Here is a 26,695-nt window from a genome sequence, read left to right on the forward strand (position 1 = left end):
CCTTCACAGCTACAGACAGCTTCTTGACCAAATGTTTTTAAAAGGCAAGTCCACTGTGTCTGCAGATCTGTGCTTTTCAAAGCCACATAGGCTACTGCACATTAGGGCTCTATTACATTATATGAATCTATCTATTATTTTTCAACAGTAGCCTATAGTGCCTAATTGAATGCTAGGCCTAAATAATTCTGAATGGATAAGCTACCTTGACAGTGCAAGGCAATATTAACTCACTTAAAATTAACAAAGATTTAGCCTGTCTGACACAGATGTAAACAAATGCGGCAATGACTTTTATGTGACAAAAATTAAAACAAATGATTTGATAGTGCTTCGTTATAATCACATAATGCACAGCGCCTTCTGGCTGTGCAAACATGTATCCCAAACAAAGATCGTTAAGGCGCTTTAACAATCTTTGTCCCAAGTGAACATTTTCTCCAAAACCCAACCAGATAGGCTCTGCGTTCTCAGCCAATTAAAACCTAATGTATTTTTGCGTCATCCATGTGCGACTCATAGCAGTCAACGTGCGTTTAACTGGCGACTTGAGCTTTCTGTATTTGGGTGTTTATTTTACTCTGTATAACATATTTATGCGAAATTGATCGCCTCTGAGACAAGTAAGATGAGCGTTTCGATGCCACAGAAACGTTATTACCGCCAAAGGGCTCATTCCAATCCAATGGCAGACCACACATTCGAGTAGTAAGTAGCCTATGATAGCTCGCCGGATAGCACTGTCTTTTCTATTCCCATGTCTTGGGGCATCTAACTTCTTTAACGTTAGATGTCTTATATCCGCTCTAACGTTACAGTCAGACTACAATAACTGGTGTGTGGTTGGTGTTATTCAGGTATTTTAACGTAATTGGGTATCCACTAAACTCAAATAGCTTTGACTTTACAACAACAAAGTTTTGTCTAAGAAATGTAATTTTGATATAACGTCTCAGACGTTGTCATTTCCAGTCGCAGTCATTTAGTCTTCGTCATGTGTTTTGCAACTATGAGGAATTTAATTGAAACAGTTAGTTGTCGTGTTATATTCCCCATGTACAGTATCTAGTATGGCTTTGAATTAACAGATAGATAAATGTATCCCCTTGCCTTGTCAGTCCCGTGTGTCCAGAAGAAATGGACTGGTCAGAGCTGTATCCAGAGTTTTGCAGTCCACCTGATGAACGTCATGACTACGAGCCAGACAGGCCAAGAGCCAAAGTAGAGTTTGCCGACATCGGCTGTGGATACGGAGGACTTCTTGGTAATGTTATCCCTAAATCTGCTTGCAGAAACAAATCTTCTCATTCTGAGAGGTATGATAACATCCACAAGGAACCACTAGAGGATGCTGTTGATTTAATAGTTAGTTATAGTCAAGAGATGTAGGCTTTTTCGTGAGCAACATGGGTCACCTTTGTTTGAAGCAGTGTTGCAAAAGACCCATACTACTGTAGTATGGCATTTCTTGCCGAATGAATGAACATGTAGGCCTAAGTCTGTACTACAGTAGTATGGCATTTCTTGCCCAATGAATGAACATGTAGGCCTAAGTCTGCTAAGTTCCTTTGAGTAACGTATTGTTGCTCAGCTAATACCCATGTTGAATTCTTTCAAAGTTTTGTCCCACTATGTGTGCCTTGTTTCAGTCTAATTGAATAATCCCTTTAAAGGTACACTATGCAGGTTTAGGTATCTTTGGCAACTATAGAGCTCTCTCTAGAGTCGCGATATAGGCTACAGTATTTATATTTTACTCTGTTGTAAATGCCAAACTTCTTGTGACTGATTCCCCTGTAAGGAATGAAAATGCTTTTGTTGTGGAGTTGAAGGATTAACAACAGTCAAAAAATCTTCAAAGAGCTATATCTACTGATAAGGCAATGTTTCACGATTCACAAGTTGCTTGGCTGGTTTTCTCAGTAGCGACTTGCTACGTCTATGCTGTATAGTTATGCTAGGGGAACGATTTGTCTATTACTAGTTCGTTTACCATCAAATTGGCTTCGTAAAGGTGAAAATCTTGCATAGTGTACCTTTTAAGTAATTTTCAAATAGTAGGCTACTATTGCATACTATGCTAGAAAGCCAGAAGCTCATTTGCTTATGCCTGTTCTCTTTTGCTGGCATTCTCTTACACTGAGTTCATGTTGTGTTTTTACAGTTGAGCTGTCCCTTCTCTTCCCTGATACACTGATATTGGGTCTGGAGATCCGTGTGAAAGTGTCCGATTATGTCCAGGACCGCATTAAATCTCTCCGTGTTGCAGAGCCTGGTCGCTACCAGAACATTGCTTGCCTACGTAGCAATGCCATGAAGTACCTGCCCAACTTCTTCACCAAAGGTCAGGTAAGTGGACTGTACCACGGGATCAGAGAGTAGAAGGGGGGAGTCAATGTACAATTTTGGAGAGGAGAATGTAGGGAGTCATTTCTATCTTGGTTTGCTGGATTAAAGAGCTCTTTGGTATCCATCAATGCATTTCTGACCAAATCAAGACCATATTGGTGATTTTCACAATCACACTTTTCTATACTCGTTGTTCTTAGCCTCTGTCCTGTTTAATTCCGTTGCCATGATGGACGAGGTGAAGACAGACACGTACCATGGTGAAACAGAGTCATCACACCCATCTCCGAGCCCACAGAATGGGCATCCTCTATGGTAGCCACACACAAAAAAAGACACTGACAAGATCCAGGTATGCATTGACCTGAGAGACTTAAATGAAGCAATAATGCGCCCCCATCATCCTATGCGCACTGTCGAGGAAGTCGCTGCCCAAATGTTGGGTGCAACTGTGTTTTCAGTGTTTGATGCCAAGATTGGCCATTTTGGCCAATCAAACTCATTTCTCACCACTTTTGCCACTCCATTTGGGCGTTTTTGCTACCAGAGGATGCCATACGGTATCAGTGCAGTCTCAGAGGTTTTTCAGAGATCTATGGAGCAGATATGGTAAACAAGTTATTGTTGAGACAGACCATCAACCCCTGGTCTCAGTCCTGAAAAGTCTAGGGGTGGGTGATATGGACAAAAAATAATATCTCAATATTTTTTGTGATTTTGACGATAACAATAATTAGTCAATATCCTTTAAAAAACTGTTTTTAAAAGTCCGAGTTACTTTACAGCTCATTATTTATGAATAGCATTATTACAATAATAACCAATAACCTAACCTATGACTTTTTAACCAAACCAATGTATTGTCTCACTATGACACATTTCCAATTCTGCCCCCACTTGTATGTGTGGCAATGACATGGACTAGCCAGCTACATTACAGAGGATAGATAGGCCTGACAGTTTCCCAAGAGAAAGTCTGAAGCTGAAGTTCCTTTCAAACCATTACTTAGGTTTCACCAGAGCCCGTCTATGTCCTAGACATTCTCTGGTTTCACTGTAAAACTAAGCAGACCTTACAGAATAGAAACTAATGCATTAGCTTATGGCTAATGTATATAAGAAATCCCATAGAGATGCTAGCGGTTAGCATAATCGATAAAAGTTTATATTTAGAGCGAACTTCAGTCCATTTACAAAAAGGTAACATAAGAAGATTTCTTTGTTTACAACTGACTATTAAAATACTCAAAGGCTAGCCTAATATTTACATATAATACCGTGACTTTAACTCATCAATTCCACTTGAAAGGCCAAAGATTGTTAGCTGCACTAAAAATAAACATTAGGCTGACGTGTGACAACGTGGACCACTAGCAATCACCTGACTTGCTCTGCTGCAAAAATGTACCTGGGAAGGGTTCTCTTGCATTCACCTCCTGGCTTAGTGAATGTATGGGGGTTCAATGCGTGATTTTGAGTGTTTTCCCCCTAAGAAATTTAAATACTCGATAATGTCAATTTGCACATCGTTAAAACAGCAATCACAATATTATCGCAGACGATATATATCGCCCACCCATAGAAAAGGCCCCTTTGCACAGCACCAGCACGCCTACGACAGATGCATGATGCTGAAGCTCCACAAACTGAATTTGACATTGGTCTATATTAAGAAAGGTAAAGAGCTATACCTGCCAGACACACTGCCACATGCACCAGGGAGACCACAGCACCAGAGCAGGAAGACTTCGATGTGATGACAGTACAGCACATCTCATCCTCTCGCCAAAATGAGCTACGGAACCACATAGTGGAAGATGCTTCTTTACAGACCCTGAGTAACATCATCAGACATGGATGGTCCAGAGCGGCTGAGCAGTGTACCAGCTACGGTGAAACAGTTTATCCAATTCCGAGATGAGCTCTCCGTGGAAGATAGAATAATAATGAAAGGTACAAGAACGGTCATTCCACAAAGGTTACACAAAGAATACTTTCACACTGCTGCACAAAGGCCATCCTGGAGCAGAGGCCACTAAGCGATGAGCACACAATGTGGTGTTTTGGACAACAATGACCAAAAGACATTGATAGCTTTGTACAGTCGTGCAGTACCTGCAATGCCTTGAGACAACATCAGCAAAAGGAGCCGTTACAACTACACACTTTGCCAAAGATTGGGATTTCACTCAGATCACTAGCAGTCCAGAATACCATCAAGCAAATGGACTGGCAGAGCAAGCAGCGCGAAGTGCAAAGCTTGAAACATCTAAAAGAGATGGAGCCGACCTGTTCCTGAATATCAGAAGTATGCCACGAGATGCCACACTAGGCTCCCCTGCGCAAAGATTGATGTCCAGAGTAACACGCACAAACTTGCCTGTCAGCAAACACGTGCTGAAGCCAAAGCCAATGAACTCTGGGACAGTCCACAATCATCTGTCAAAGAAAAGAGAAGGACTGAAAAGATTATACAATTGTGGCAGCCAGCCTCTCACTCCACTCCACAACTCCCAGGTCATCCGACTGCAAACAGAGAAAGGACATGATGGAGCAGGCATTGTCAAAAGGGCTGCTGCTGAACCAAGATCTTAACTGGTTAAGTCAGAGGGCAGAGATGGACCGGCGCCATCTGCTGCCTGTGGCAGAACCACATCCTCTTGGTCTTAGAGAATGATCCAATTTCATCGGCAGATCCAGATATTGAAAACATCTGGAGTCTACCTAGTCTACCAGTGTCTCCAGAGAGACAGCCCCCACACACAATGAACACTTACCTGGCCACTCCAGTGAAACTTAATCCTCATTCTTAAAGGTACAGAAAGGTATAAGAACATTTTTAATTTGTTTGATGTGATTTCCTGTATTCTGGTGCATTTTGGGGATGGCCAATACTAAATTCAATCAGATTCATAGCCTACATCCTGATTTGTTGATATTGAGGCAATGATTCCATGCAAAGGCTTGGGCTTCAGGGCCCCCTGACCCCTTGGTCTCCTGGGCCCGGTAGGCCCGTGCAGTAATCCATCCCTGCACGCAGATTTTTTTATTTATTTATTTTTTTTGTTGGGGGGGTCTGTCGGTCGGTCAGAGGTAGGGTATATTTCTGCATAACACAGGCCATCATTATAACAGGCCGCTGACAATGACGACGGTTTTGTGCTTCACATCTTTCCGAGTATCACGCCGCAAGTAGTGTATTCCGTTTACTACTGGATTTCATTGTGAAAGTAGTGATTCAAGTGAAAGTAGACGGGTTGATCAGCTGCGTTCTGAAGAATGCTTGATTCAAGTTCAGTGTGTGTGGCGCACTAGTTTCTCAGCAGAAGCCATGAAACGGTAAAGGTCAACAAATTGATTTAAAAAGACATCATGTATGAAGTTTTTTTTCCCCCTCGTTTTGGCTTTACATCGGGTTCGCTGTCAGGATTTTCTGATAATGAATCTCATGATGCTGATATTGAACCTTGCGCCCCTTGTCTAAAACATATTTTAGGATACCATCTCACCATGAGAAAACGTAACGTTATGGTGACTGTGCGAGATCAAAGCTTTGGCATACTTAGTAAACATCTTGCACATAATATTGTGCTGAATATTTAGTGGAAATAGCCTACTGTAGCATTGTGCTGATAGATAAAAAGTTGCCAATTTAAAGGCGCAGTCCGCATTTCAACCCTAGCTCTCCATTTAGTGTGTGCGCTTGTAAAACTAGTGTTGTAGCCGCTTAGCAATCCTAACACAATCCTGGTGCAGTAGCTTAAAACAGAATCTACCATTTATTTTAGGAGGAGAGGTGTAGGAATCTATGTAATTTGATTATCTTTGGAAGTGAAATATCAACAACCTTCAAGTTGCAACCTCTTCAATCAGCCTCAAAATATCAGTAGGCCTGTCACATTATTCACTATTTTGTACGTAAGCCCAGAGGACTGTTAGGGGGCAGGCTATATATTATCATCAAGTAGGAGTATAGTAAATAATTTAGTCAACATTTTAACTCCATGTTGGTTTAAGTTGTAAACAAAACATGTTATAAATGGAAAAAATCCATGGTTCTCCGTCACTGTTGGCAAAATGATCATGATGGCCTATATATTTCAGCCATATTTGGTTTAGTCTTGTGTAGGTCTATAGGCTACATCTACTTTGCTTTATTATAAATTAGTTTTTTTATTTAGGCCTTATAGTATGTATGTATGTATCAATACTTCCCATAAATGTCATCATTTAAAGGGTTATTTAAAGGGCCATCCTTGCATAGGATTTGAAGGTGATGTAAATATATACGGTAGCCAACACTATATATTTTTTTTTACCTTTACTAGCATTGTGAAGAGCGCTGTTGTGATAAATAAGATCTGATAGAGTAGCATTTTAAATGGGGGGTTCCCGACCCACCAGTTTAGAAACACTGCTTTAGGCTATCAAAGATCTGAACAATATTATGTTAGCAGAAACAAATTGTACAAACTAACTAAATTATCCAAAACAAATATCTGTTGCACAAACAAATTATACAAGAATCAATTGATCTACTTTTACATATCTCAGGTCTGAGAATGTATCTGAATACACATGGGGAAAATTGATTGTTCAGGACTTTTTTGAAGGCTTTACAAACAGTGCATTAAATTGAAGGAGGTTCTTCTAATGCATTGATGGAAACAACAGAATTTTAGACCCACTCATGGTCTTGCAAGTTACAGGGCATTATCTGTATTTCGTTAGGGGTGGGGTGCTTAAAAGCCTACATTCAATACATTATCTTTGTCCTTATAGGATTGTTCTGAAGAACACACATGGGGTTATTAATTGAACCACATTTATTTATCACCAGAGATCATCAAAAATCCTTTCCCCAATCACTTATTTTCAAACGACCTGACCCAGGAATTTAATCTGGCAGACAGTCACAGTATTTCTACTGTGATAAAAATGACATGACTTTACTTTATTACTTAATGGAAATTAGAAATGATATAAAAAGAAAATTGACCAGAAGCCACAAAATTGTAACAGCACCAGAAGGTAGAAACACTGTCTGTAGAATGGCTCAGACGGAGGCTTGCTTTATCACTTTTATTGACCACACAGGAGGTAGCAGACATTCCGTGTTCAACCCCATCAGCATTCAACCAGCCAACAGGGGGCATCAAGTTTTACGTGATGACGTAACAGTTAAAGCGTAGACAAACCTAGCTGGTTAGCCTACCATACGAATTTCATACAGAGCAAAGTTCTTAAACATTATGTCAAAACATTCTACATGTAACACTTTTAAAGTGACATTTCTGCCCATATGTGACATAAATCACATTGATATACAGTGATTTTCAGATTTGCAAAGTTGAGAATGGGAAGTATAAGTACAAAGATGTCATCAAACCATTCTTTATATTATGACCGCCAAAAATGAAATATTATTCTGCTTTAATCAGCCTCTAGGTAAGATGTTCAGAACTGCACCAAATTTTATGTACAGTGATTGATTTGCATTGAGCTCAATGAGCATCAAACCAGCTAATAGGCTAACTGAAATAACACCCATGCCAATATCTAGGTATGGTGAAGGTAACTTTTAATTCAAAGGCAAGGATTTATCAGTAGTATTCTGGATCCATGAAATAACTGGCCTTTAAAATTAAAAAAATCTGCCTGTCTCTATGGGAATTTAACATAGGGGTGGGAATACTTATGACCCCTGTATTTTAAGGAAGAACATTTATTTATTTATGATTCATTATTCATTCACTAAGAAAATTTGTGTCCTTAAAGGTTAGATATTTCCTCATTTTTCACTTAAGGCATTAAGATCAATTTCCAAAAGATGATTTTATATTCCTCTTTTCAGTCAACTTTAGCATGGGTGCCAATACTTTTGGCCATCACTGTATGATTGACCTGACATTCTCTGGGGCTATGCCAAGTTTCGTAGAATTTCATCCATGGGGGGTCTAAAACAAATTAGGTTATGTGTTCATTTAGTGATTGTACACTCATTGGCCTGTAGATGGCGGTGCATACATATACACATACACACACACACACAGGCACCCACATACTATCGGTATTAGAACGGCCGATACATAATTACAAATTCAGTAGGATTAAAAGAAAGCCAAAATAAATATTCATCATCCTCATCATGGCTGCATTTCCAGTATTGGCGATAAGTAGTCGTTTGTCCACTAGATGGCGCATCGTTGCAGAGAGACGTAATTTTGTTTGAAGTTAAAAGTGGGTTGGAAAAACAATGGATGCTTCCTACAAGGACTGTAGTTTACCGCAGAGAACGTCTAATAAGGATAGGACGATGTTCACATGAAATGTAATTCCCATTTATTCTTGAACCTGAAATAAATCTGAGGATGTTTATCGGACATGCTTGGTTTTTACTGCAGGTACGTTAATCTTATAATATCAATAAGGACCTAGGTAATGTTACCGTTAGCGTTGGTTGAGTGATGGAGGCCAATTTCATTGATTGCATTTGTAGAAAACTATAAATGCGGTTATACCAAGCAAATTGATAGCAGCACTGTAATTGTATCTTTCGACTGTCATTTGTTGCGCGTGCTACAAAAATCATTCTGTGCAATGGAAGATTTACCAGCATTACACCGGTCTGATACAGTTTTGCCTACATGCGTGAGACTGAGACGCCTGTTTATTTGTTTTAAGTGTGTGCAGGGTGTGAGAGGGGAATCGATATGCTTTGATTCCAGCTTGGTAGTTGTAGTCTGTGAAATTTAAAAAGCACGTGTGTGTGAAGTATCTAAACAATGACGCCTTTATTTCATTATGGCTGCTTTAGCAACACACCTTAAAGGAGAATTCCGGTGTGATATTAACCTAAAGTGTGTTGAAACATGATACCGAGTGTGAACGTATGTCTCATAGCCCATCTCGGCTTGTCCCCTGCACTCCAAAATCTGGCGCTAGTTAGCCGATGCTACCAACAGCTTTTTCAATGGTGGTGCTTCGGCATCGGGCTGACCATGCAAATAAATCACTGTTTTACACCATTTACGAGGCTCAATGTATCTCCACACTTCATTGGTAGACTTCCGAGGGCCCTGACATTTAAAACGAGACATTGAGAACTTTGAAAAAGCACTGGTAGTTTACTTACAAGACGATTTATACAGGCAGTATCTTCACGAAGTTTAGCGTTTGCAGCCATCTTGAATTTAGTCACGATAAGTCGAGCGACGAGTAAGAATGAACAGGTATGATAAGGGATCAGATTCCAAAAATAATTCCGTGGAAATGCATGGATTCCAGTTGCTGCTACTGGAAGACACTGGAATCCATGCATTTCCACTGAATTATTATTTTTTATTTTTTGATTCCTTAAAAGATTGAGCTTGGTCTGGTGAAAGCCAGACTAGCCATGGACCTCAGTTACACAATGCAAGGGAACATGAATCAGCCTATATGTGCACAAACAATAACGGACAACAGCTCTTCAACTTTGGCCCGTTAAAATGTGTATGAACAGTCTAGCGACGCATTCCATCAAGGCCCATTTGGACATGTCAGTTATTTGCACCACTGGTTAGATGTAAAACAGCATTTCGTTTCAGACTACTGTTACTTAATTTGTGCATTAACAATAAAGTTTCAGACTACTGTTACTTAATTTGTGCATTGACAATAAAGTATCACATGAATTAAAGATGACTAAAATCTTATGTAGAAGAAGAAACATTCACAAACAATCCATCCATCCAAAAATGACCAGTTTTTGATAGCTGTTGAAAACGGCATGGAACTGACAGAGATGTTTTTGTTTATAAATAAATAAATAAATAACATTATACTGATACCTTTTGCTTTTCCCAAATACAATGTAGCCTACAGGTGTAAGTGACCTTTCATCAATCCAGTTGCAATGGATGAACTGTGATGAACTGCCCTACTTGTGATTGTTTAGAGATTTTAAAGGTTTTATAACAATGCTACATCTTCTTTGGCTATTCTACAATCTATTCACCTTTTCAGCACCAGTAGGCTACTTTCTGTGCAGCCAAGACACACACACTCAGGCATGCCAAACAAGCATACACAAAAGTTTCAAGAGTGGGGATGGAGTAAAAGATGGAGACAAATTGAAGTGTGATTTATTTTTGCGGAACGGATGTACAGGACTGAGCGGTGGTCATATTTTGTACCGTTATGCGGTACATCTAATTTTGTTGAAAGATACTTTCTGGCTCATATCTTTCAGCCTACACATCACATATTCAGGGCTTCATACCTTTAAGCTGGCAAAGACCCCCATAGGGACATTTTAGTTCTCAAAAATGTTTCTTTGATGGAATCAAATCTTTCATTTGATCCATATACAAATCTACAAGAGATTTAAGTCTAAATCTCACTTTTAATCTTATCGTTGTCTAATAGAAAGTCAGGGGATAATAAGGATATCTTTCCTCCAGTTCTTTTTCATGGGACTGCAGCATTTCACTGCATATTTTACTATATACTACACAGTGTAATGTAAGAGTTATGAGGAATGTACTACCGTAATTTGTTTAGAAATTATATATTTAACTTTTGGACAATTTATTATGCTTCTTTGTGCATTCTAGCCCATTCACTTCCAATGCCCAATGTGTTTTCTGGTTAGCAAATGCTCTGTTGTGTTCTGAATGGCCAGCGTCTTTGACAATAAAGAGAAAGCAAATAAGGATATGTTAGTGGTGGAAGAAGGGTCTGCACATCCTACCTCACTGAGGCCAGGTGCAGGACTAAAAAGGCTTATCAAGGAAAGAAGAGTAGTTGTCCGCACACTGCACTGTCACAGATTTTTCCCATGGTCATTCTTGCGTCATATGGCATGTTGGTGAAGGCCTGCATTTATTGGGACTGAAGAGCAGTAATGTGTTTAGTGATGGGTCAGAGCAGTGAATCAGACAGAGGTGCTATTGTAGCAGAGGACAATGTAACATCTCCTGCTGTACTAATTCTCACGTCATCATCAATCACTGAATGCGCATTCTTGGTGCGTTCAGGCTGCCTGCGGCAGTACATTAGCCAACAGGGAGGGCAGTGCAACAATGTGAACTTTGTTGCAATACTAATAATCTACCAATATTGACAAAAAAAGATCTATCGTGACACAATATGATCTCTCTTTCTTTCTTTCTGTCTATCTCTGTATTTGTCTGTTTGTCTGTCTCCCTGTCAACCTTGTGGTGATGCGAGGTGTAAATCTTTCCACTGCTCGTCATAAGTGGCTGTCGGGTTTTTTTGGTCTGGTAATCCACTTCTCAGATGCCCAAGTCGATGCAGAGACGGTGGGCACAGTGGTGCGGTCACTCTGTCCAGCCCGCTGAACTGGATGAGATTAACTGGTTTTGGGGAAAAAGCGAGAAAGAGAGGATGGGAGGAAAGAAAAAAAAAAGAAAAAAACTCAGGAGCCCTTTGCTATAAGGCCACTTCATGTGCATGCACATACATGCACCCAAACACACACAAACAGACGCTCACACGCACATGCACCCAAACACACACAAACAGACGCTCACACGCACAAGCACCCAAACACACACAACTAATGGCGTATAGCTGCAGTGTTCTATTTCTAGCCACTCTCCTCTCACAATTTTTCACCCCCCACCCCCAATCTTTATCCTTTCTTTCTGTACTTTTCTTTTTTTTTTCCCTGACCTGCTAATTAAAGTGTGGTGTGTTTTTTTTCCCCATGTGAAGTGAAGTGGGCCCAGTGAGCGATGGCCCCAGGGCCCTCCTCCACACTCCCAATAATTATCCCGCCATCGCTCTGTCTGAACGGGACATTATTTATTTGGGTAATAAAAAAATGATGGGGTTGTGTGTGTGTTTTGAATAGAATGTGTGTGGGGGGGATGTGTGGAGGCTTTTGGTTTGTGGGATGATGGTTGGGGGGGGGGTAGGTTTGGAGTTTATTTTAATAAAAACCTGTTAAAGGGGGGCATTCCTAGCCAGACTCCCAGCAGGATAGCAGATCTGCCCCAGCAACCATGTCCTGGGTTTAAAAAGGAAAAGCAAGTGAGCTTGTTTCACTCAACATAAACTTTGATTGCGTGCCACTGGTATTGGGACAGGGTCTGTCTGCAGGCCTGTTTTAATAGGGTCTCCATCAGGCCCAAAAACAGCCACAACAGCAGTACTGCTCGAGCAATAACTTTGTCCACTCGGACTAAGTTTCACTCACAAGTTTTATATTATTTAGTGTAATGCTCATTCAGCATGGTACTCCTACTCTTTGTAGAACACTTTCTTTGTTATGCAGATACTAAACAAATAATCTCTTATGTATGGACCCTTTCAACAATAAAAACAAAAACAATGCTTGAACATTCTATTTGGGCCCCAATCTACTTCCTCTGCATTAAGATAACATATGGAATGTTAAAAAGGAAGCCTTGTGGGGCCAACTATGATGCTGATAATGGAACTCTCTTGAAAGGGTCTATATATGATGGTGATATTACAACGTGTTATGCAACAGCACATGCATGCACACAGAACGCTTTCACTCTGTTCACACCTAAAATTTGCACAGGCACAGGTGGTCTCAGGTGGTGATGATGAGGCTACTATTGATGACTAGGAGGAGTTGCATTGTGAAAGTAATCAGCTAGGGGACACTCTTTGTCCAAACCTCTCAAGCCTGCATATGATATAACCTGTCATGATTACTGGCATTAAAAGTATCAATGGATACCCATAGTGTGTGTTATACCAGATTGCCTTTATTTGAATCATAATCATATTAATATCCTGCATTCTTGACTAGGATTGAGGATCTAACGTGTGTCTGTCTGTGTCTGTGTTTTAAAGCATTAAAACATTAAAGCCAGCATTTCAGCAACAGATCAATGTGTCCTTACAATGATGTCTCATTCATTCAATTTGAAAGAAGAAAATTTAACTTTTTTTTCTCTCTCTTCTTCCTCTTCTTCTCTCTCTTTCTTTCTCTCTCTCTTTGTCTCTTTGGCTCTCTCCTTCTCCGTCTCACTCTGCCCCGCCTCCCCGTGTCCTGAAATCGCCTTCCGCTCCCCCAGCTCAGCAAGCTGTTCTTCCTCTTTCCCGACCCGCACTTCAAGAGGACCAAACACAAGTGGCGGATCATCAGTCCCACGCTGCTGGCGGAGTATGCCTACACTCTCCGCATCGGGGTAAGACTCTTATACTTCAACACAAAGAGACACATTCAGCGTGCCCCCCAACTCCATCCACCCACCAAAGGGCTAAAAAGCAGCTCAGCCAGGGCCAAGATTATTTACCAAAGTGACTTAGATTAGCAGCCAAGGCGAATGCTTCAAAGCCCCCCGTTGATCTGCCTGTCTCTGTAGGCCTAACATTACCGCACCACCTCGTTCATTCACATCCCCCGTAAACCCGATTGTCCTCATGTCGTCTAGTCTCAAACTAGGCTAATCGCAGATCTGGAGAAAGGGGGAGAAAAGAAATGCCTCGCAGGATGTATATTGCTTTTGCACAATTCTTTAATGATCCTTAATGGAGTTGGCGTCGTTTGTGGCAGTCTCGGGTGGGAGGCTGAGATGGAGCGGTGGGCAATTGGGAGTGGTCGTGACTTAACTCCAAGGATAAAGCATGTCGGTAAGATTTGAGGGTAACACAAGGGTTAAGACTGCAGGTGCACTCACTTGGGGTCAATTTGACCCCAGCTAAATAAACCCTCAGAAAATGATTATAATTACAGTGCATGAAAATGCACTGTACTGTTCTTCCTAGGCTTCTTCTTATTCTTCTTCTAACGCAATTAATGCAGCTTCAACCGTTTAATGTAGAAACTTCATTCAAACTATGTTACGTCGGTCTTACTTAGGACATCTGGGCTTTGTATTTTTCATCTTTGTAACTTTTATACTTTTTAAACTATTTATTAAAAACTACTCAAAATTTCCCTATAGACTTAACATTAGGCTGATGACATCACAATGGACTAATTAACTTGATTTGCACCTGTATCAACTTCCAGCTGCTCATCTAGGCCCCATCAAAGAATCAGTTCAACTGATTGCACCTGTATCAACTGCTTTCTGCTGAACTAGGCCAACTCTCTCTGTGTCTCTCCATTCTACAAGGATATAAGGCACATTTCATCCAACTTTCTATCCATTCATTCTCTTCAAACCATTCACTCATCCACCCATTAAACTATCCATCAACATCCATTAAACAATCTGCCTATCAACATCCATTCAACTTTCTGTCTATCAACATCTATTACACTATCTACATTTTTTAAACTACAGCGGGGAAAATAAATATTGAACACGTCAAAATTTTTTTCAGTAAGTATACTTCCAGTGTGGCTATTCACATGAAATTTTCTCCAGACATTAGTATTAACTTAGATAATCCACACACATTAAAAAATCCAAACATTAATGTCCATAAGTAGAGTTATGAGTAAAAAAGTGGAATGCCACGGGTAAAAAGTATTGAACACGCCTACTGAAATTTCTTTACTTTGTGGAAAAGCCATTATTTGTAATCAGAGCTTCAACGCATTTCCTGTATGACTAAACTAATCAGTTGCAGTATTCAGGTGTGATTTTGGCCCATTCTTTTAAACAGATAGTCTTTTAATATTGAAGATTCCAGGGGTCCCACTTGTAAATCCTGATCTTTTAATTAACTTCCAAAATTGTTCAATTGGATTAAAGTCAGGGCCTTGATTCCCTTTCTCTGAAACCAATTGAGAGTTTCCTTTGCTGAATGCTTTAGATCATTGTCCTGTTGGAAGGTTTGGCCACGTCTCATCGTCCTGGTGGATGGCAAGATTTTCCCAGGAAAAATCGCTCTGTGAAACTGTGTGAAGTCTGCCAGTACTATGAGATGAAAAACAGCCCCACACCTTGATGCCTCCACCTCCAAACCTCACTGTTAGTATGGTATTTTTAGGGTGATTCACAGTGCCATTTCTCCTCCAAATATGGTGTGTAGTATGACATCCAAACATTTTCTTTCGCCTGACCAGAATACATTTTCTCAGTATTTAATAGGCTTGTCCAAATGTTGTGTAGCAAACTTTCGACATGTTTTTCTTCAGTATTGTCATGCGGGGTGAGCGTGCATAGAGGCCATGGCAGTGGAGTGCATTACCTATGATTTTCTCCGTAACAATTGAACCTGCTGCCTCCAAGTCTTTCTGGAGCTTTCTCCAAGTGGTCCTTGGCTCTTAGGCTACACTTCTGACTATCCTTCTGACTTCCTGGTCAGAAATCTTGTGAGGAGATCCTGTGCATGGCCAGTTGATGATGCAGTGATGTTCCTTCCACTTGCAGATAATGGCTCCAATACTACTTACTGGATGATTCTTAAGTTTTGAAATGCATCTGTAACCAGTTCCACTGATATGTTTTGCAAAAATAATGTTGCAAAGGTCTTGAAAGAGCTCTTTGCTTTTACCCATTATGAAATGTTTCTTGTGTGACACCTTGGTAATGAAAAACCTTTTTATAGCTCATTAATATATACTGATCCATCTTATATTAATTTGTCTGGTGAAAATTTCATGCAAATAGCCTCACTGGAAGTATACTTACTGAAAATTCCAACTATATTAAACCTCATCTACCTAGTTCAGTCATTCCAACTATATTAAATCTCATCTACCTAGCAAATAATTTAACCTTTTAAACTATCCACCTATCTGTTCAGTCATTATATATATTGTACATTATAATTATATTGAACCTCATCTACCTAGTTCAGTCATTTCAACTATATTAAACCTCATCATGTTGGTTGCCAATTAGCACAGCATCTGTTTTAACAATATATATTCACACCATATGTTTTGCATTTTCATGCACTGGTAATTCCCTGGAATTGCGTTTTCTAGTTCATATTGTTACCCAGTTTTTTTTTTGTGACAGGTACTTAACAAGAGTGTAATAACCACCATCAAAAGCCCTACAAAACAATCCCACTCCCCCACACCCCTTTATGAACCATGGAACCCTGGCTGGCAATATTACCCATCCAGTGTCAGCAGCCCAAAGGCTTGCTGTTGCTTCACCTTTTGACTTATACAGTCCTGCCAAAATGACATGTAATATGTACTTGTATATGTAATAATGATAATAACAATATGTTATCACTATTACAATAATAATATCCATAATGTGTCAAATATTCATGTGGCTTATGTTTCATACAGCTGGGGTCAAACTGACCCCAAGGAACACCACTGTACAAAATATTTGTACAGGACATTGAAAATATATGCTTACTCTGTTGTACCCTTCAATTGAGGAAAAGGTATGAAACATGAAGCAAAATAAAAAAAAAGTGAAACATATATTTTGTGATGTTAAACATTGCTTGGGGTCAAATTGACCCCAAGGATAACAGGAGGGTTAATCCCTTTTCATACAAACATAAAGCCATCCATATCCGTAAGCTTTCAGCAAACGTGCGAAAGACAACAGCCGAAAGGAGCGCAGCATGTGGACGGAAGGCTTTATCCCCATCCATGCGTATTCGTATGTAACGTTGAGCATAAATGATCGTCGAGTCTCCCGCCCGGTCACAGGGCCAAAACACAAGACTCTTTCTTTGTTGTTTTTAAAATGCCCAGCCTTTAATGCAGTGGCCATTGTAGTTTTACTCTGCTTTGGATTAAAAAAAAAATTCAGTTCCAGCATAGTTAGGGGTTTGACCTGCGAGAAGGTCCCCAGGTCACCAACTCCAAACACTACCGCTAACGTGACTCATGTCAGTGTGCAGCAGGCATAACCAATTCTCACTGCTCATGAAAGGGTCTTTCAAGGTCAGTGCACTTTAGGTTGGCAGGCATCCATTGCTACCCCTTTACCTATTCACAACACTACAGTTTAGTGATTCAGCTGCTTTCCTCCAAAAGCTGCTTACTATCAAATGGAACCAGATGGACAAGTGACTTATGAATGGGAACGCGGCCCTGTGTTATAGATTTCAGCACACTAATAGAGCTTGTATAGACCCTTTTAAGAAAGTTCCATTATCAGCATCATAGTTGGCCCCACAAGGCTTCCGTTTTAACATTCCATATGTTATCTTAATGCAGAGGAAGTAGATTGGGAACCAAATAGAACGTTCAAGCATTGTTTTTGTTTACCTTGTTGAAAGGGTCTATACCGAGCACCTTGGCAACTGCTGCCGTGGGGTTATGCGCTCACGTGGTTTGTTTGTAGTGAATCAATAGAAAGTCAATCTAAAATCAGGCGCTGCGTGTAATCAAAGATCCTTTAGAACCGTCAACAGTCTCTGGTGTAATGTTCTTTTTTGAGAGTGCTGCATCACAACATTAGCAAGGCATCGTGTGGGAATGATCTACTATTCTATCATTAGTGCCTCAAGTTCTGCTTTAAAGGAGAATTCCGGTGTGATATTGACCTAAAGTGTATAAAGTGTATAAATTTAAATGTCAGGGCCCTCGGAAGTCTACCAATGAAGTGTGGAGATACATTGAGCCTCGTAAATGGGTGTAAAACAGTGATTTATTTGCATGGCTAGCCCGATGCGAAGCACCACTATTGAAAAAAGCTGTTGGTGGCGCCGGGCTAACTAGCCCAGATTTTGGAGTGCAGGGGACAAGCCGAGATGGGCTATGAGACATAATGTTCACACTCGGTATCATGTTTCAATACACTTTAGGTCAATATCACACCGGAATTCTCCTTTAATCAAGCTCTGATTGTCTACTGTTTTCACTGTAGAAAGAAACCTGGGGCCCAACCACTTTTGTTGTCCTGAAGCCCAGCCAGTAGATTAAGTTCCTAACACCAGTATCATGGATTCTGGGGTATTCAATTAATCTTCAGCGAGGTCCAGTTACGGAAAATTTCCTCAAGCAAAGGTCCGGAGCATCATAATGTTTTTAACATTTTTAGGCTATGTATCTATGTATGTGTGTGTGTATATATATAACATTTTTAGGCTATGTATCTATGTATGTGTGTGTGTATATATATATATATATATATATATATATATATATATATATATATATATATATATATATATATATATATATATATATATATTAATCTGAGTGTCTATTCGTACTCTGGTATATAGCCTTGGCCACACAACTGGGCTATTCACACCCTGTTACATAACAACAAAACATGTTGCTCGGCGTGCCCAAAAAACATGGCCGACATTCATTTTTTTATCAGCAGAAAGTGAAGAATTCTGAACGGTTTCAGCACTAATATCTGTTCAAATTAAAGTTGAGATGGAAAAGTTGTGTTTTATTTTCATAATCTTTGTTTAGTGAACACATACAACTGTCAGTTTGTTAGCTAACAGAAATTTCGTGAATATTTTTTACCTGTTTACCTGCAAACCTCAACTTCTTGTTGAAGTAGATAGTGCAGGGGTTCGATTTCCGTATGATGCATTTTGGCGGAGTGAGTGTGCATGTGTACCAACGTCTCTGGAGAGAAGGCGCGCAATTTGAATAAGAAATCGGTTCTCAAACGGAAGTTTTGATTGCAACAATTAGCTAGTTCATGCACCAGGTGTAAATAGCATGCAGTACTATAAACACCTGGAGTGCGAATAGCATCCACTTCTAACTGTACATTGATGCAAACAGCATACCTTATTCAGAGTGATTACACAGCTGAGCTATTCACACTCTGTTATGTAACAACAAAAAAACATGTTGCTTGTTTTTAACATGTTGCTTGTTTTTAAAAAAAAAAAATATTATTACATTGTGTGATCTATATGCCAGATTAAATGCACAGGGCTGCAAATAGCATACACTGATATTTGTACCAGACAAGGTACTAATAGAACACATTGCTGTGTGCACCAGGGTACGAATAGCATACATTGATATTTATACCAGGCGGGGTACTAATAGGACACATTGCTGTGTGCACCGGGATATTTAATAAATTCACTTCTTATTGCACCAGGGTTGCGCCAGGATGCAGAATAGCATACACTGCTAATTGTACCAGGGGTGCAAATAGCCTTACCCATATTAATATTATATATATACCCTATATAAATATTAATATTAGGATGGATGGAGCCTAGTTGTAGGCCTAGGCCTAATGTTTAATGTGAAATAAAATAAGTAGCCTAAAGGCAACATTCGAAATGAGGAGAAATAAGGCAAGATAAGAGTAATTGTGGAGAGAAACTGAGTAGCCTTGGCTATTTTTAAGATCTTAACGTGAACTTACAATAAAATTTGAGATGAAACAAGGATGGATATTCCACAGCTGGTTCCTTGAACTCATTAATCAGCAAGTTTAATTTTATTTTTTTTTTTTTTTTATGTTGACCCGAAATCCTGGAAACCCAGGAACATCACGTTGTTGGGCAGTGAATGCATGTAGGCTTAACTAGATTGTGGTGGATCAATCATATTGCCTTTTTAAATCGTAAAATATTCTGTGGTCTCAGTTCACTGTTGAATGGGCCTAGCCTACCCTATGCTTGCTCAAAATATATGCTTTGTCTAGTAGAGGTGCTTCAAATTGGCGCTTTTAAAAATCGCCTGTCTCAGAATATGTAGAAGAGGTCCAGGGCAATTCCGCGCAAAACTGTCACATCCATATTTACAGTAGTTGGCGTTACGGACGTGACATTTTTGCATGGTATTGCCCCCGTATCGTTATATAAAGCTCTGTTCTCGCTGTCTAGCTTTCTCCTCTTTGAGCAATCGATGATTTGAAAATAACTTACTTATCATTAACTTAGATATCCATCTGATTGTTTCCCGTCTCCATTTGGTCATCCCTGGGTTAAAGCATATGTCTATACATAGATACTGTACATGCTGTGCCACGACTCACTTTGAACTAAAACCTCTGCCACATGAGTTGATATGAATGTGTATAATTGACCTGTCGCTAAGCGCCACCCTTAGAACACTGATGAGCCAATGACAGTCCAGCCTCAATGGGACTCGGACATCAGCTCGGACAACTCCATAGGAAACAACAGGGAGCAGGCATAAAATGTCAAATGAATGGTTATTTATGGAGTTTATTAACTCAAAAAACCCCAACGGATAACCATGGTCAAATGGTTTGCATGGGGGACGTGTAATTCTGATAGCTGGTACCCCGAGAGGCTAGAAAACGGGGTATATTTTCATCAGCAGTAGCCTACAGGACGTCTCTCGCGTTGGCAACAACTTCGGCGTAATGTAGGCTACTAAATAACAACGCGATGGGCACCGCGTTCCCTGTTAAATCCCAAGATGAAAATGGTCATTAACCAACTACTATATTCTTACTACATCAAATATTAACGTAACCTAACATATCTTAGTATCAATCTTCCACTAGCTAGCTAGCATTAACGTCAGTGGTTTTTGCACGGTGATTTGCACGGCTACTCGCCACCACTGCTTGTCACCTTGTATGTATTCTAAAGTTTTGAATACACCCCTCCATAGCATAATTAAGTCCCTTTTGATAGCTTCTGGAGGAAAGTAAATCCTCTTATCGATCAAAACGTCCTCAAAGTCTGCTTTCATATACTGTCAGCTGCCATTGTCCACAATGTGTTTCGTAATCAAGTCTGGTTTGTTTGTCCAAGTTTTCACAGGGTAACAATGGGGGGCGGGGCTTAGCGACAGGTCAATTAGAGTCACTGGATTACGCCACTGCATCGGACAGTAGACAGTAGTTTGGTGCTTGTTTCTGTTAGGGCCTGTCATGTCGGGCGCTTCTTGCTCAGGTGTGGCCCTCACTTGACAGACAGGTCCCGCACCTGAACTGTCTACTTCACTCTTTCCACTCCTAAAGTCCCTGCCTCTGCTCTGATGCACCTCTGGCCTTATATCCATTCTCCATACATCTACTTTCCATCCATTCTTTTTTTGTCTTCTGCTGTTTTTCTGCTGCTCTCATTTCTCTCTCTCTCCGTCTCTCGCTCTCTCTCTATTTCTCTTTCACTCTCTACCTTTCTTCTTTTGTCTGTCTCTCAGTTTTTCTCTTTATCTCTTTCTCTTTCATTCCCTCTCTCTGTCTCTCTGCCCTTCTCTTCCCTCTCTCAACCTGTCAGCATGTGCTCTGTTTTTTTCACCTGCCATATTTTTATCTCCAAGGGGTTTAGCGAGAGGTGTGTGCACTCATGATGGATGTGTTACACACACTGAGGTAGGTGTGTGTGTGTGTGTGTCCAAGCAGGTTGTGAACAATGCCAGACTTGTTTTTGTAAATGTGGGTTATTAATTATGTGTGTGTGTTTAGGGCTCTGTGTGTGTGTCTTAGGGGTCTGTGTGTGTGTGTGTGTATGTCTTAGGGGTGTGTGTCTTAGAGGTGTGTGTGTTAGGGCTCTGTGTGTGTCTGAGGGGTCTGTGTGTGTGTGTGTGTGTGTGTGTCTGAGGGGTCTGTGTGTGTGTGTGTCTTAGGGGTGTGTGTGTGTTAGGGCTCTCTGTGTGTGTATGTGTTAGGGCTCTGTGTGTGTGTCTTAGGGGTCTGTGTGTGTGTCTTAGGGGTTTGTGTGTGTTAGGGGCTCTGTGTGTGTGTGTGTGTGTGTGTTTAGGGCTCTGTGTGTGTGTGTGTGTGTGTGAGTGAAGGCTGTTAATACTCACTGGTTGCACACTCAGCACCAGTCACCTGGAGCGGCTGGTGCCAGCGTTAATGCCTAGCTGGGGTTGGGTTGGGAGAAGAGGGGGGTTGGGCAAGGATAGGCACTTTGGTTGGGTAAAGACTTTTGGGGGAACTCTGCTCCAAATGAGCGTGGCACCGCTTAAGCACAAATACATAGACCTGAGCTGTCCCTATAGAGATCATGCTTAACCAGTTCTTAACCCTTTGAGTGCAAACCTTGCTGTTCTATGAATCTCCCATATTCCAAAGAGACGCATGGAAACAAGCGGAGGTAAAAGGAAAAATTACAATCAGCCAGAAATGGTTAGGGCTAGGCAAGGCTATGACCACACACACACACAGAATGCGTTTCGGCTCCCTTGTGCAGGATCAGGGAAATCTGTGCCACTAGAGCATTTTCCACGAAGTCCGTCTTCTAATTATACAATCTGTTCAAGCTCCAGAGTAAACTCCAATGACACGACAGATAAGGCCCTGTGTTTGCTCGCCTGCTATTCCAGGCCCCTGTGGAGTGTGTGTGTGTGTGTGTGTGTGTGTGTGTGTGTGGTGGGGTGGGTGGATGCTTGCTTTGCTCAACAGAGTTGTTAAAGGCAAAGCCGCAGGGGAGGTTTTAGGTAAAACATGGAAGGGAGGAGGGAGTGTAGTCCTGTGCGAAATAGCCTGGCTATGTGCTAAACCAAGAATGTGATCAATATTTCCAGTAAAATTAAGCCAGTGTGTATGTGACTATGTGTGCTTGCGCGCACACACACAAGTGTGTGTCTGCGTGTGTGTAATTATCTTCACATGCCAACTCTGCTGTGGGAAACTGGCTTGTGAGTGTGAGTCTGTGGTCTCTACAGTTGTAACGTGGCTATTCGCCAACAGTATTGATTCCCTAAACTGATATGTCAAACGTTAACACAATCCATAATCCAAAAGTGCTAGTAGACATCCGGCCATATTTTCAGTTATCAATCAATTCTAACATTCCCTGATATAACCTGTAAAAGAGCTTCCAGTACTAAGGCCTCTCTAGTCTTCCTTTAAGGTGACCTTAATGTTTTCATCTTGTTTGGTCAAGGGTTTGGTGTACACAAACACAGATGTTGAAGAAGTGCATCTATGGATGGTGAAGCACTTCACGGAACACCCCCTGTTCACACGTGTCCCAGAGGAAGAGCTGGTAGGTCTGAGAGACTTCTGGTCTCCTGAGTTGTTGATTTTTGTTTTTTTATTATTATTATTATTATTATTATTATTATTATTCATTCCTTGCATCCTCGATTTGGTCAGTGACTGGATTGGTCTACGCACTTTCTTTTCTCTAAGTACTGTACATTTTGTTGTAGGTTGATGATGTCATCATTGGTCGCCTTGGCACATGCACAGAGGAGGGGAAAAAAGTGCAGCGCAACAGTGGAAAGAACTTTCTAGCAGTCTTCCGTCGAGTGGACGATCAGAGTTAAGAACAAAATGTTCCACAGCCTAACATCTCTGAGTGGACATTCTCTATGGTGAATGGATCATCACCTGCCCACCACACCTGGTCAGCAGGTTACAGGTGTATGACTGAAACTTTGGTGTCCCACTGTAGGTTTAAACACCGCATATGGGACCACCTACCAGTTAAGCAGCTCAGTAGCTGCCATTCTCCACTGGAAGAGTGTGAGAGGGTTTTTTTTCCAGTTTGAAATGATCTGTGGAGACTTCAGTCTTATTTTATGTTTTCAATAAAAAAAATCTGTTCAGCAGGCAGTCTGCTTTTAGACAGGAGAATTGCCTGTGCATTTCTATTTGATTTAAGTGAACAGATTTTACATGTTGCAATTCTTAGCCTCATTAGAATTGAACTTTTCTTTGAATCCACTGTGAACTTTGACTGCGGAGGCACGTCCTTGTTCAACTTGGATGAACTTGCGGCAGCTAGACGTTTTTTAGGGGAATTTGGTTCTTTTTCTTTGTCGTCATGTCAATCGCTCCATCCTTCCCCAAGTCTTTCTTCTTTTTTTTTAAACTGAATTGTTGTTCCTAACCTCTGCCAAAGGCAGACTCCTATTTTAGGTCAGGCCTCTGGGGGTTTCTCTGTTCCAGCCTGACACTGTGAACTGAACGGAAGAGTTGATTTTGGACCAGAGCCTTAGATGTATCAGCTCAAGCTAAGAGAGAGCGAGAGAGAGAAATTAAAGAAAAAAAGCAAGGGATGGTGTATGGGAGGGTTAGAGAGAAGGCGGCAGAAGATGGAGATAATAAACATGTAAGTGAAAAACGACCTAAAGTGATGGCCAGCCCAACTTGTTAGTGTGAAGCCTTAGAGTCTTCTCCTATCCTCTCCTAACCCGACCCTCACCACCGCCAGTTTCTTCCTGTAAAATCTGTTTCATGGGAAATGTTACACAGAATAGCTGCAGATGGGTTGAGGAGGCATAACTGGCACATATTGCTCTTATCATTAAGCAGTGAAAGGCCAAAACTGCTGATTATATTTAGATTTCTCACAGGGTGCCTGCTCGGTCATGTTCACTCTAGAAAATGAGGTGGGTCCAATCCAATCCTGCCATTTTGATTACCCAACGATGACTTGAAGGAGGTTTGTGACACTTTTGGGCTTGACTGCCTGTCTGCCCAAAAGTGTCACAAATTTGCCATGTGATGCCAAACAGGCAGACACCCTTCAGTCAAATGTGAAACAGATGCTGATGTTTCTGAATGGCCTTCTCAGAGAATCCCCAAGCTTCAGCGGAAGCCAAAAAAAGTGCTGTCAACATCGTCTCAGAATAGGCAAGAGAATTGGCGTGTCTGGTCAGATGAGTATCAGATCAGAGTCAACCACTGCATTCCACCAAGGCAAGCAAGCAACCGCCAGCGCCGCCAGCAAAGAGCCATAAACAGGAAGAGTTTCGAATACATGCACTGACGGTGTACACTTGATGGGGTTGAGTGATTGTAAGGCTCATGGTTCGTTAATCCACTATCTCATTCCAACTCAAGAACACGGAGGACACATTCCAGAGATTGGAACATTCTGGGTTTGAACTTGCATACTATCAGGTGTGTGGCCTGTGGCAGTGGCATCATGTCCAACCATGCCAGCGAAGAACCCATCTTTTTCCATCATGAGGTTATTTCATATTTCAACATTACTGTAATTGTCCATGCCAGTTGATGGAGAAAAAGCCTGACCTATGGTATGGTGGTCATCAAATTTGTGCAAGTAGATGTTTTTTTTTTTTTTATAAATGTCCACTTTATTGGTGAAAATCTATTTGCCACTTCTTCTAAGAAGTTGTGTAATGTGAAGGATTTTTTCCCATGTTGCCTGCCTGCTGTTTGGCCTCCATGTTACTGGATCATTTGAGAAGGTAATGATAGAGCATGATGGTACTCTAGAGGTGCTGAGCATACTATTTATGAGGAGACTCACTGGAGAGCACTGGGGCAGTGAGCGCCAGCCAGCAACTCAGCTGGGGACCAGTGTTGGGCTTTATGAAGGGAAGCTACGTGACTACACATGCCTCCACAGCCAGGGGGGTTGTAATCCATCCTCCACCACTCAATTCTCTCTTGCTCACTTCTCTTGGGGGGGAGGGGGAATCCCCTCTGCATTCCGAAGACAAGGTGCCATTGATGCACTTGGAGACAATCATGGCGTTGTCTTTTTTTGACTTTCCACTCCTGTTGCTTTGCAAGGGTGCATGTGCAGGTGTTTTTGCTTGTAAATGAGGTTGAGAGACTTGCGCCTTGCAATTGGCAACTAGCCAAGAGGTGCAATGCAGTACACATACATGTAGTTGGCTGTGCATGGCATCCCACAAGATGCCCCTGTTTTCTTTCTAGCCAATCGGATGCCCAACTCGGTGTGTTGAAACCTACACAGTGGTGTTCTCGTTTGGCCTACCTTTGGGAGTGAAGACTACATATGGATGTCCTCACCACAACCTCTGAGCTGAGTAGCACTATAGATTAAATGATTTAAAATGTGGAAAATTACCTCCTTTAATTAGGAGAGTGAGGGGGGGTGGGGTGCTTTAACAAAAACAGTCCTGTACCCTGTAATTGACCATATGTGTTCAGCTTAATTTTTGGGAATACCAAAATGAAATCTATATGGATGATTTGTTATTGTTATATATTAAATATAAGGTCAACAGGGGACTTGGATACATTATTAAAATCCAAAATGGGTATGTAAGGATGAGTTGAATGTTTTCACTTTTTGCCATTTATAACATTAACATAACATTAACATTTATAAACATTGTTCCTTAGATAAGTCCCATACCATAAGTCTTAGGAAGCCTACAATAAACAGTCTATGACTTTGTTTAAAAAGACCATTCCACAGATTTCCATAGTTACATTCCAAAAACCTCATCATCTTGACCTTAGAGCAGGGTTACTTTCTTCTTAATCTAAGTTTGTGTGTAGAGTGTTTAGGCCAATCTCATCCCAGATCAGCTGTCTGAGCTCAAGTGCTTTTTTTTTATTTTACAGCGGACGTTTGATTTAGCAGACATGCTAATCCAGATCAGCTCCTTATGTAGGGAAAATATGCATTTAGCTTTGCATGTCTCCCTCTGGAATCTCTAGATGAAATAACATATCTGCTCAAGAGCACATGGGATATCTTGGGCAAGCGTTTATGTCTTGTATAGTTGACTATTTGACTATGAATGTATGTGTCATGCTAAACTGAGGTATCACTTTGAACCTACACTCTCTGAAACCTTGACTACTAATTCCCTTCCTGAGTCCCCATCTTTGTTAGC

General features: G+C 40.9%; 1 protein-coding gene across 1 annotated transcript; it reads left to right on the top strand.

Moving 5' to 3' along the window:
- Positions 1 to 501: 501 nt before the first annotated feature.
- mettl1 (methyltransferase 1, tRNA methylguanosine) lies at positions 502 to 26,118 on the top strand. Its single transcript, XM_048255848.1, has 6 exons — positions 502 to 708; positions 1,119 to 1,264; positions 2,165 to 2,349; positions 13,407 to 13,520; positions 23,011 to 23,112; positions 23,279 to 26,118. The coding sequence occupies exons 1-6, from the start codon at positions 629 to 631 to the stop codon at positions 23,393 to 23,395; spliced, it is 744 nt and encodes a 247-aa protein (XP_048111805.1). The 5' UTR covers positions 502 to 628; the 3' UTR covers positions 23,396 to 26,118.
- The last annotated feature ends 577 nt before the right edge of the window (positions 26,119 to 26,695 follow it).

This window comes from Alosa alosa, chromosome 10 (assembly GCF_017589495.1).
Source record: "Alosa alosa isolate M-15738 ecotype Scorff River chromosome 10, AALO_Geno_1.1, whole genome shotgun sequence".
NCBI classification, from domain to species: Eukaryota; Metazoa; Chordata; class Actinopteri; order Clupeiformes; family Clupeidae; genus Alosa; species Alosa alosa.

Coding starts and splice junctions, on each gene's coding strand:
- mettl1 (XM_048255848.1), top strand. CDS start 629: ATGAGCGTTTCGATGCCACAGAAACGTTATTACCGCCAAAGGGCTCAT. Junction 709..1,118: donor GCAGACCACACATTCGAGTA/GTAAGTAGCCTA, acceptor TTGCCTTGTCAG/TCCCGTGTGTCCAGAAGAAA. Junction 2,350..13,406: donor ACTTCTTCACCAAAGGTCAG/GTAAGTGGACTG, acceptor CCGCTCCCCCAG/CTCAGCAAGCTGTTCTTCCT.